At 50.2% G+C, this 12,621-nt stretch overlaps 1 protein-coding gene across 1 annotated transcript; it reads right to left on the reverse strand.

The window, feature by feature from the left end:
* Nucleotides 1-7,823: 7,823 nt before the first annotated feature.
* Nucleotides 7,824-12,621, reverse strand: Cops9 (COP9 signalosome subunit 9). Its single transcript, XM_021169734.2, has 3 exons — nt 12,517-12,621; nt 10,325-10,397; nt 7,824-8,070 (listed from the first exon to the last, which is right to left on the reverse strand). Exons 1-3 carry the CDS (start codon nt 12,577-12,579, stop codon nt 8,033-8,035), a joined length of 174 nt encoding a protein of 57 aa, XP_021025393.1. The 5' UTR covers nt 12,580-12,621; the 3' UTR covers nt 7,824-8,032.

Raw genomic sequence — 12,621 nt, forward strand, 5'->3', positions numbered from 1 at the left:
GTTTCTTCCACCCCGTCTAGATTCCTCTCTTTTCAGTTCGAACTGCCATTCTCAGTTGAACCGTTCGTGTTGTGGACTGCGGGCAGGCCGCAACAATCCTGAACCATGACTTCCATATTCCCTTGCAGTATAATCAGATAAAACTGTGAGCCTCGTGCTTGTGGTGCGAGGAATTTGTCATCCTGGGTTAAGTCACTTTTGTCCCAGCCATTATAGGAGCCCTCTTCTTGCACAAACAGAAGGCATCCATGTGTTTTGCTCCTCAGAGCAACCCCACTACCCAGTACTGCCCCCATTCACCCAGCTTTTCTTCAGACTTCTGGCAATCTGCAGCCAGTTCTCACACAGTAAAACTGGATTTTTCCAGAACATTCACCACTGGCTGTTTTAAATGCATTTCCCGGTATTGTACAGTGTGACTTACCATAAATCAAAAGTCCCTGTATACACAGCCTATAACAGCAACCTATATAATTATTCTATCAGGCTATTTTGTCTGTTTTTATGCTATTTTATAATTCAGTATTAGATTTTTAAGATAAAGTACAATATAAACTTTTAATGCTTAAGAACAAAAGTAACACCTGTAAAGTATTTAGGAATTATATAAAGACATAAAGAAGGATCAAGAGGTGCAGAAGCAGGTCATGGGTGAGGTTTCAAGTTATGAAACTCCATGAGACTATGGCACTATCATAAAGTACTGGACAAAATACCTACAGCACTTCTGCAGTGATCAGCTTTAAGAAAAGTCAATGAAATCCTCCCTCCACCCCCACCTCCCAAGAGTAGAATGAGGAAAAAGAATATGCCTGCTTAGCAGGAAGATGCCCACTTTCCAGAGCTTTCCAGCTTGGATGCTCTGTCATAGTCAGAAAGCAGGAGAAGTTGGAGAAGCTGCCTGCTTTCCAATGGGCACCCTCATCGGAATGTGATTGGCTGCTTGTGACTGTCTGCTCCTGGGAACTTGATTTGTTAGGTCAGGGCTCATTTACTACCAAGCTCAGCTGAGGCTCAGTACATAGAGGCTCAAGCACAGGACGCCTTCTCATGCCAAACAAGTGTGTGTTCTTCCAGGAGTGTTATTAGAATGTGATAGCTAGTTTTTCCATTGTTGTTGGGTTTGCATCCTGAAACCTTGTCTACTGCTAAGACACCTTTGAAGCTCTATTTTTTGTTTGTTTGCTTGTTTTGTCTGTTTGTTCTGTTTTAGTAATGTAGCTTTACATCAGTGATCCACTCCAGTAACTTTTATGTTCTATGTGAGGAAAGGGCTGGAGATAATGCTTACAAGTAAATATTGAGTTCAAGCACATCTGTGGAAAAGGCTGTTGAATTTCCTCAGCACCTACATCAAAAGCCACCTGCCCCAGCATGAGTTTGGTCAGGGCTCTGTATTTATGCTACTGAGCACCCTGGGGAAGGCTCTGTGACGTTCATATTCTTCATTTCTCTTGGGGAATGTGGGTGCAAGTGTTCTGTAGATTATATCTTCTGGGAAACTGAAAGTTTTCTCAGTGTGGTTCTATCACATGGAATCCCTACCAGTCATGGAACTTCAACAGTGACTCCATCATCTGGATGATGTTTAGTGTCATCTTTTTAACTTTACACTTGGGTGGTTGAAATCAATGTGGACCAGACCTTCACTGTCAGTTTACCTTGCATTTCGCTAGTGGGTGACAGGTCTGAGCATCACTTGGGAGCTCTCCAGCCATTCCTATGGAGTTATAAATATAAATGAGTCATACACAAAACGTTTTCTGTCACTTCTTCATTAGCTCGGACCTGCTTAATCTTGACTTATAGTTCCTGACATAGACGAACTGTTCTTGACAAAGCAAGCCAGTTATGCTGAGTGTGAACATTTCTTCAGAGTCTTAGCTTGTCCATTTCCTCGAGAGTATGTAGCTGAGCAGGAATTGTTGGGGTTGTGATGTCACTATGGTAGTTGTACCCCTCCATGCAGACAGCAGCGCACAGAGAGAGGAGGCAGACACCCTGCTCCAGGTCACTGAGATCTGACCCTGTGTCTCCCACAGAGGATGTTGCAGTCAAAAGCAAAGTCTACTATGTTCCTTTCCTCTGTGCTAGGCTGGGTGCCCGACCTACCCTGAGAACTCCAACTTGCCCAACTGCAAAGTGAGCCCACTGTGCCCTTCCCCTGAATATTCTTAAGATAAAGAACACTAGCTTGCAATTAATGACATCTTTTGGGGCCATGGTCCTCAGTAAGAGGTTAAATAAGTAAATAAATAGAAAATTGCCCCCAAGTGTGGCAATTTACTTTCATGGTGGGTCTTGTGCTTTTCCTGCCTCAGCAAGACTTCTTACAGGATTTTCCAACATTTATGTAATGGCACTGGGCACAGTTGGGGACACAAGCTTGAGCTTTCCAAGTAACAGTATAAATTAACTCTCAGCAAAAATAAAATTAGAAGTCAAAATAGACAGAAGCAAAAACTAGGCAAAACAAAACACCCAACCACAGGCTGCAGACCAGAACAAATATCCCAGAGAGAGAAAGCCACGGTCTGCGGCTCTGCTATTTAGAAATTCATTTCTATATTGCCACAGTGTGGACACAGCGGGCCACATGGGGTACAGAGTTTGACCCATCTGCTTTTCAGAGGAAATCCCCCTTCTGCGGGTCTCTTCTGGGGCAAAAGCTAGAGAACCCAGACCAAACTGGGTCTGAAAGCAGACTTGTATGCTTGCAGAGAAAATGTGCCTGCTCAAATGGAGCTCAAGTTCCAGAGCATGCTAGGCCGTGAAGTCACTCACTCTATCAAAGGATAGACTCGTTAACAGACCTGGTCCCTGATGGTCATTTTTGTTTCAGCTATAAACAGAACCAAAGAAAATGGAGTAAGACCCCAGCCTGGGGCTGGGAAGGAAATAGTCCAGGAGGCCAGCCTCTACCTAGGACTGCCTGGACCACCCCAGGTGGCCACCCACCTTGGCTTTCCAGCATCCTCTCTCCCTCTGGGCGGTGCCCCTAAGGCTCCTCTCTTCTGCTTACACAGGGCGACCTGCAAGAGCTCCATTCCAGGTGGGGCCAATACCTGCTCCTGCTCTGAGTTCCAGCCCTTACACCTGACACATGCTTCCTCGTAGGGCTGAAAGCATGAACTTTTAGGAGCACTGGTATACATGTGCACATGTAATCACGTGTGAATGTTTTGTGATCACATCCCATAGACTAACACGGGCTATATAGGTCATGAGTTTCAGATACATCTAAAAAGATACTCGCCTAAAAAGCATACACATTTATACACGGTATACATTCTTTGTACATGTAAACAGATTAAAAACTCACTTAATGCATTTCTCTCTGTACCCCTCCTTTCCCACCCATAGGCTCTGAGTAATCCCCGCTGTGGTGCGAGAGGTCTGGCTCACTGTTCATAGGATGCAGGATGCTGAGGTGTGGCCACTTATCACTTCCTCTGGTCCAAAATTTTACATAACAATTTTGTTATGTACAAACACTGGTAGAGGGCTGGAGAGATGGCTCAGCGGTTAAGAGCACTGACTACTCTTCCAGAGGTCCTGAGTTCAATTCCCAGCAACCACACGGTGGCTCACACCCATCTGTAATGAGATCGGCTGCCCTCTTCTGGTGTGTCTGAAAACAGCTACAGTGTGCTTACTTATAATAAATAAATAAATCTCTAAAAGGAAAAGCCTCTGGTGGAAACGACCCCTTCCTGTGGAGCCACATCAAGGGCACATGCACCTTTGGTGTCCATTGCTGTTGCCACTCGGTTTCCACCAGAACAATAGGAGACACTTTTCTCAGTGTGGGGGAAGGATGCTTTTACCACTGCTGCTGTGTGGGATGCTTGGTGCGTGCCTCGCAGCTATATCTAAGTTGTCTTTCCTTATCGACTTCATCTGCATAATTCAGCCACACGTGATAAGGGAACTAGAGCAGTGGTTCCCAACCTGTGGGCTCTGACCCCATTGGGGAGGGGGCTCACATATCAGACATTCTGCATAGCAGATATGTACATTATAATTCATAGCAGTTGCAAAATTATAGTTATGAAGCAGCAACAAAAATAATTTTGTACTGGGGGGTCACAACATGAGGAATTGTATTAAAGGGTCCGCAGCCTTAGAAAGGTAGAGAATCACATGTCCTGCCATTATGGGAGTGATACCCAGTTCTCCTCACTGGGCTTCCTCTGTGCCGGTGCACACTCAAGGCACATCATCTGTTTCCTCTCTTAACCACCAACACGGATGGGGGTTCATCTTCTTAGAAGTTTTACGTCTTGTTGGCTCGCCTGACATTTTACCCAACTGTTTTTAAGTATCTGCCATATGGACAGGCTGTTCTGCACACTCCTTTTTACAGTTCTCTGTGCCCTTGTAAGTCTACTTTGCTAGAGGATTTTGTACTGTGGCTCTGACCTGCTTCCAGAGTAACTTCCAAACCCACTGCCACCTGGCCTTGGCGATGGCCTCTGAGGAGAGAGAACACAGTACGGGGCCTGGAACCTCAGCATTCTGGACGACTCAGGCCAACGCTCATCAGTGTGAAAGGACCAGAACTTCACAGGATTCAGCTTGCAGGGAATCCACAGGGTAAGCACAGAGCTCTCGAAACCCATAAACACAAATGTGCTAAGAGTAGCTACTATTGCACAGTGCCAGCCTGCCGTGTGCATGGAGCTGCTAAACACTACCTGAGCAATTCACTGCGTTTCCTTGTAGCCACCATGGAGGTGGTATTGCTACCTTATGGCTTAGGGGATAGGCCAGCTTCAGACCACAGTGAGGCACTGGGCTTTGACCCAGGACCCAGGCATTGAGCTCCAGGATCCTGTTAACCAGTCTTTTCCTCCTCCTCCTCCTCCTCCTCCTCCTCCTCCCACCCCACCCCTCTCCCACACATCCTGGACAAGGCAGCACACTACAGGTGTTTAGGTTCCTTGTCCCCTTTGGGTTGGTGTCAGGCAGTTCAGCATCAGGGTCACGTGTGCACATTTTCCAGCTCCAAGATGTACTACTGTCTGCTATTGTGCTCCACCCCACACCCCCTTCACACTGAACCCCACCCCCACCTCACCCCCTTCACACTGAACCCCATCCCCACCCCACCCCCTTCACACTGAACCCCACCCCCACCACACCCCCTTCACACTGAACCCCACCCCCACCCCACCCAGGGATGTATTAGGAAGCAGAGCCTTTGGGGGTGACTTAAGTAGAGAGAGCTTCTACAAATGGAATCAGGGCTTTTGCTGGGACAAGGTGTGGCATCTCCTCAGGACCTGGATGTGACTTGCAAATCCCAAGCACCTCAGGCACGCAGTCTGGTTACATTTAGCAGGCATTTGCTGGGAGTCTACCATATGTCAGATTGTCTGATACTGAGGACAAGGGAGCAAGGTCATCCTTCAGATATAGTGACTGCCCTTGGGGCTAGCAGCCCCCCTGACAGCACACAGCATTGGCTCTCCTCAAAGACCATCCAGCAGCTGTTATAACAGTCTGGTTCATCAGGGAACATATTATTCACACAGAGCCTGTGGTGTACCCAAAAAACCTCGAAGTGGCTGCTTCAGGGGTTGGATGCTTCTGACACAGGGCCCATGGTGTCCCATGGTGTCCCATGGTGCCTGATCCTGCTCCCTAGAGAGGGGTGTGGCTAAAGCAAGAGGCTCAGTTGCACTGCCTGGGCTGATGCCTGCCAACTGGGGTCTGTAGGCCATGGTGGATAAAGAACAGCACAGCTCTGGAATGCCAAGCTTTGGCCTCTGGAGGACAAAGAGCCTTTGTGAGAGTTTTCTCAGCAGCCCCTCTTCTTGGCTCCCAGCAGTAATCATAGCAGTCAGGTTTCTAAAAGCAGTAAGGGCTCTTTAATAAAAACATAGCTTATGTTAGCAGAGCAACTGGCTTGGCTTTGGTTTGTCACGCAAGTAGATGCTTGCTGGATGTGCTGGCGCGCATCTTTAGTCCCAGTACTCAGGAGGCAGATCTCTGTGGGTAGGAGGCCTGCCTGCTCTACACAGCAAGTACCAGGACAGCCATGCCGACACAATGAAACCCTGTCTCAAAAACAAAACAAGGGGGCTGGAGAGATGGCTCATCGGTTAAGAGCACTGACTGCTCTTCCAGAGGCCCTGAGTTCAATTCCCAGCAACCACATGGTGGCTCACAACCATCTGTAATGGATCTGATGCTCTCTTCTGGTGTGTGTCTGAAAACAGATACAGTGTACTGACATACATAGAATAAATAAATCTTTAAAACAAAGCCAACCAAGAAACCAACAACAACAAAAAACAAAAACAAAAACATAAAACACTGAGGCGTGTCTCCCTTCCCTACACTTTCCTGAATCTTGTTAACACATTGGTCTTTCCACTGACATGACTGGTGGAAATCTACAGGGAGATGGGTGCTTTCACCCCACCCAGGAAGAAGCATGAAGTCAGGGAAGGAAGATCTTTCTCTTAAGTCCTGACAGACAGACAGACTGAGCCATCAGACAAGGTTTCCTCTCCACTTCTGTTCCAAAGGCCAAACAACCCACACAGGATTTCCCTAGCACCCTCCCCTGAGTCAGGGGCTGAACAAGGACATTAGCAGAAAATGTTCTCCAAGTAAATTGTGGCTGTCGCCGAGTGGGGTCACCTGCTGCTCCCGCCCCAAGTAAGAAAAGGTCTTCTCACAAAATACTGGCACTTCTTCCATCTGCCACAGCAGAAGCAGCACGGCCTCTATTGGCTGGCTGTGAGACCATGTGGCCTGACAGAAGGCAAGCCAATCAGAAATGTCCCCAAGTGTCCCCCCCCCCCCCCCCCCCCCGGAGAAAAAAAAAAGAGAGAATTACAGTAGACCTGAGGCAAAAAAAAAACATCACTATCCCCCCCCCCCCCCCCCCCCCCCCGCCGTGGGGTATAACAGCCCTGAAGGTGTATCACTGAAAAGAGCAGAAGCCAGCAGGCAGGACATAAGCTAACGTTACTTTCACTTGGAGTTGTCCGAGAGGTCAGAAGTGAGGGGGTTCCTCTTCTCCTTGGTACTGAAGGAGCTGTAAGGGCTCTGTGAAGGGGAAGATGAGCACCACAGAGAATGCACAGGCTCACAGCTCTGCAGACCACGTGGCTGATGTCACTTGGGTTCTTAGCTCTGGCCTCTGGGCCACACCACGTCCTAACGAGATTCTCTGTACAGTGAGTACTGCTGCACAGGTGACTTCCCTTCAGCTCCCATCTTCCCCACCTGCTGAAGACTGAGGATCCCCAAACCGGAAGACACCTCGGACACCAGCATCCTAGTCTACCTGTAAGGAGACTAAGGCACCGGCAATTCCTGCTCCGCAGAACAGCCGTCACTGTGACAGTAATCTCAACCATCTCTGCCATTTCTGAGCTCGGCTAATACATTTTTAAAAACCGTCCCCCAAAGACTCTGTACCCCCCTTTGAGATGAACCAGACCATGGGTTTCTCATGGGAAAAGCACCTCCTTCAAAGTCTCCCCCCGGGGCACCGAGTCCTCTGACCTGGGGTCTTGTAATAGCAGCAGCTCTGATAAAGAGGCTAGGGGGAAACACATCACCTCCTGTGGTGTGCAGTGGCTCTCCATTCACAGGGCAGAGGTACCTTTAGTCAGGTCCTCAAAGTGCTCTGGCAGGCATGTGCACACCTGCACAACCACTGCTGACCCGGACAGTGCATCCCCAGTCACTGCACACTGAAAGCAGCATGGTGTGCTTGCTGCAGTGACATGTGTTATTCTGTGTTCACACATGGGGGATGGAGTCACAACCTGCATCTAAAAGCACAGGAATTAAAATCACCCTGCGTGTTACAGTGCTCTTTATTAATTTAAACAAGGACACGGGCTGGCATTCCCAGAGACATCAGTACCCAGTTGGTTCAGACAGTTCCTCTATTGGTTGACTAGGTCCTCATTTCTAGTGATATCAACACGGTGTCTACAATCAGCTGGTCGTGTCCCGAGAGACTCCAGACACATCACAGACATGGAGCATATAAGACCGGGTGGCCTCACTGGACATCATCATCATCAAAAAGGTCTTCAAAATCTATGGAAACAAATCACAATGAAGTGTTGTTGGGTACAGGACAAGCAAGTGAGAAAACTGGAAAGGCAGAGAGTGGTAAACAGTGTAGCCTGGTAAAGGGCTCCCCAGGAGGCTTAGCTTTAGCCAGCTGGAGGGAGCAGATAGAACTCTGGGGGATGGACAGCACTGCCCCAGTGTAGTCTTAATCGCATTCTAGTTCAGAGGCAATCTTTATAAAGCATGGGGGTGCTGTGGACACACAGACAAGCACCTTGCAGCCTGGAGGCCATACTGAGTGTGAGGACAGCCAGCAGTGCCACGCCTGCACCAGGAGGGTGGAAGTGTGGGGAACAGTGGCCGGACCGAGTCGGAGATGACTACCTTAGTGAGCCTGGGCAAGCCACGCTCCAGATACACAGCTACAGCCTGCTCCAGTCAGAGTGTATTTACAGTCAGCATGCAAACGTGCCACTGGTGCCCACAGCCATGGCCACCCGCTCTTCTGGTCACACATCTTCCACGTTTCCATCTACTGGGCAGGGCCACTTTGAGGCTAGGAACGGCGTCAAGCTCACCCATGTGTGCAGAGCTCATCTGCTTGGAAAGCCAGCCTCCTGTGTTCCTGCACTAGACCTTTCTGGGCAAAGGCAGTGTCTCTAGTACAGCTCTGGCCACGCAGGAGACTGGTCCACCCTCCCCGCCTCCTGACAACTGTGATTCCTGCCCTGAATCCATTCCTGTGACCCAGAAAAGCCTCCCTAGGATATTCCTCTGGATACAATACCACCCAGCTTATCCAGGCTCTCAGCAGCCTGCCTGCAGTCTTGTCTAGATCTCTCACTATTTATAAACTGCACATAGTAGGGGAAGAGAGAGAGTCAGGGCCACAGTAGGACCCAATGCTCACCAGACAACAGCTGCAGAACCCATCTGTCTAGGGAACCGACAAGGCCTTGGTGGAAGCTAAAAGTCTCATGGGCTTCTCACAATGAATGGTTTCATAAGCACTGGGTTTGGCACAGACTGCAGACAGTGCCCACTCTTGCTGAGCTCAGGCAGTGAGTAGGAAATAGGGAGCCTGCGCGTCCCTTCCTTGCCCAGTGTGGCTCATTAGGAGACAGGTGTCTACTGCCGTGTCACCAGGTGCTCTCTGACGGTGCAAGCCAGGCCACTTACTTCCTATAGAACCGCATGCCCTGAACACAGTACACAGCTGCTCTCTCAAGTACCAGGAGCTGACACCAATGAATGGGATTCTGAAGGAGTCCTAGTTCAACGCTATAAGCCCTACACACCCCACAGAGTCAGGAACCCTGCCCTACCCTACCCCACGGTGCCACAGGCCGCGCTGGAAAGCAGTCAGTAGCCCTGCACCATCTACTCCCTGAACAGAATTTAGAGAAATGACTTTGAAGGTTACATTGCCCCTTTCCCCAACCCCCAGCTCTGACACCAGAAAAGCAAAGTCCCCAGGAAGGAAACACCCATCTGACAGATGGCTTCCCCAGTCAAGCATCAGCTACATGCCAATGAGCCCCCAAACCCCATCTGGACTTGGAACTTGAGGGGAGCCCTAGTAAGTTAGAAATCAATATGGCATGGTTAGTCATGGCTCTTTGGAGAGTCGTGCACTAGAGTTTTGCTGGGATGAAAAGAGAAAACCACCTCTCCCCTCCAAGTAGGGAACTTAGCCTAGATTCCCAATCGCCACTTGAACCCAATGTAAGGGTTAACCAGTAGGAATGAGGCGTTCAGAATCAGAAGGACAAGAGGGTCAAACAGGCCCTGTCACATGCCTGGTGATTTTACCACCGGCTTTCACTGCTCAACTGGTACAACAATCTAATCAAGAATGCTTTTAGCCCTGGCCTCGCTCGGGATGAGCGGAAGCGGAGCGCAGCTGTTACCCTGCAAAGGCAGCAGTGGCCATGAGTCCAGGTGGACAAACAGGTGTGACCCAGGGGAGAAAGGGAGACACAGCATTATCAGGAGAGACCAAAGACGGAGAGAGCCCCACAGGCCTGTGTCTGGGAGGCAGGCCATAATCAATGTCCATCTGACGTGCTCTTCATACCACTGCTCAAATGCAACCCTGGGTAGTAAACTGGGGAGAGACTTCCTTCCTGTTCTCCCCTCAGACAGGGCTGACAGGCAGAGCTAACTGCCAGGCACAAGGTCTGGGTCACACTGTTCTGTGATCCAAATTACCCATGGCACAAATCTGTCCACGGCAGAGGAAATTCCTAAGCCTGGCACCCACTCCTGGCATACTCACCATTAAAAAAGTCTGCATGAACGGCCTTCTCATTGGCTGCCAGGTCCATCAAGAGCCCGGTGCTACCTCCAGCCTGGAGAATGAGAGGCAGGGTCATCCAGTGTGTGTGTTTCCCAAAAGCAGGCGGTGGCTTCCTTACCAAACCCATCCCACCTCCCTGGAACAGGACACTGAGGGACAAGAAGAATGCTCTAGTTGGGAGCCATAATTTTCCAAATAGAAAAAGCAGTGGGAATGGGGAAGCCAAGCAAATGATTTTCAAGCTCTCTCAAGGTCCTGTGTCCCTTGAGTTTTCCTTGGCATGGCCTTGTGTGGTACTCTCTTGTCGGAGTCTTCAACCTCCTAGACAATGCCAGAGGCCACAGAAGTAAGTCAGCAAGCTGGATGTCTGCTCGAGAGCCCCCCTTCTTTCTGAGACCACAGCCATTCCCCTTGGGAAGCTGCTCATTCTGCACTGAGGTCTGGGGTGCTGCTGCTCTGGGGAGGATCCTCCAGGACAGCCGCCATACCCAATCTCTCAAAGGCTTTGTGCCAGTTAGTCACCCAGAACAGTGGTAGCAGGGACCTGTGGCTGCGTCTCACAGTACAGCTGGCTTTGGCCTCCTTCTTCCTGGGCCCCATCACTCGAAGGCTGCTGGTTCAAGTTTCCCTGGAGTGTCAGGTACATGAGCATGTCCTGTATTCTCTTTTGAATCTTCCTTCTGCCTCTGCACATACCCCTGCCACCCCAGGAAGCCATACAGACTGCCTCTGAAGTCCCGGCCGAGCCCTCCTGCCTTCGCTGCCTCAATCACAACTTCCTTAAGGCTTCCTTCTTCTTGTTTCCATTTCTCTACTATCTCCGTATAAACCGTAGCCCCAAACCCTCCAAAGGAACAACCCCCACAGGAAGTCAGGCTTCCTCACTGAGATGCCCTCAGATCACCTGCTGCAGGACTGAGGGGCTAAGGCTGAGAGCAATTGACTCATCAGGGGAATCACAGAGCCCACTTCATTTTGCAGACTTCCTTATGCAGACCTGCTTGTTCCTGCCCCTCGGTGTTCAACTATGCCCTGGCTGGTTTTGTGTGTCAACCTGACACAAGCTAGAGTGTCATCAGAGAGGAAGGAGCTCAGTTGAGGAAATGTCTCCACAAGATCCAGCTGTAAGACGTTTTTCTCAATTAAGCCCAGCCCATAGTAGGTGGTGCCATCCCTGGGCTAGTGGTCCTGGGTTCTATAAGAAAACAGGCTGAACAAGCCTCGGTGAACAAGCCAGCCAGCAAGCAGTACCCCTCCATGGTCTCTGCATCAGCTCCTGCCTCCAGGTTCCTGCCCTGCTTGAGTTCCTGTCCTGCCTTCCTCCAGTGATGACCTGGAAATGTAGGTCAAATAAATCCTTTCCTCCCCAACTTGCTTTTTTGGCTATGGTGTTTGTCACAGCAATAGAAACCCTAAGACAAACTACAAGGCATCCCCTTCCTTTAGTGGACCAGGGAGCATCGCTCTGCTCTGCTACTATGGCTCTCGTCATCTATATCCCAAGGTCAACAGGGCACATCCTTCAATATTTGGATCAGGGCAAGCTCCTCTCTTAAGCCTCATCTGAGCCGACTAAAACCCCACGGATACGTCTATAGGGCACCCTCACCCCACCCTACCCTTGCTTAGGATTTGCAACCGGCCTCTTCGGGCCACAACTGACATCTCTCAGGTCCGGGGATGCATTCGCGCATCGCCTTCTCGCTGAGCTTTGAGGAACAGGAAGCGGACATACAAGAGCTGGCTGACACTCCTGAGCATAACCACCCATATCAGACAGAGATCTGTGACCATGGTGGAAATCAAAAGCACAGGATCGCTCGAAAACTCAGTGTGTGTCTACACGAAATAACCGAGTCCCAGCACCAAGCACGCAGTTGCCACACACCAACCCTTACCCTTCTCTCAGAGCTTGGGGGCTGGAGGCCTGTCAGTGCGTAAGCCTCGCTCGGGCCTTCCCTCTCTGGAAGATTTATCAGGAGCCACAATCAACTGACAGCGAGCAAACCCTACTTCCTCGCTGCAGTTCACGTTAACACTCGCCGGCCCTGCGACTGTCCCCGGCAGTTCCCGCTTCCCCGGCCTCTGAATCCCCAAAGGCCTGGGCTCCCGCGCAGGTTTGCAGGCGTGCTCCCACCCCCACGCATCGCTCCGCGCCGCCACCACCCCACCTCATCCAGGTCCACATAGGGCCCCGCGCCCTCGGGGAACATCTCATCGACAGCGGGTTTCATCTCGACAAGGCGGCGTTGCGCTCACTTCCGGCCAGCCTCCTT

Source organism: Mus caroli, chromosome 1 (assembly GCF_900094665.2).
Source record: "Mus caroli chromosome 1, CAROLI_EIJ_v1.1, whole genome shotgun sequence".
In the NCBI taxonomy this organism is placed as follows: domain Eukaryota; kingdom Metazoa; phylum Chordata; class Mammalia; order Rodentia; family Muridae; genus Mus; species Mus caroli.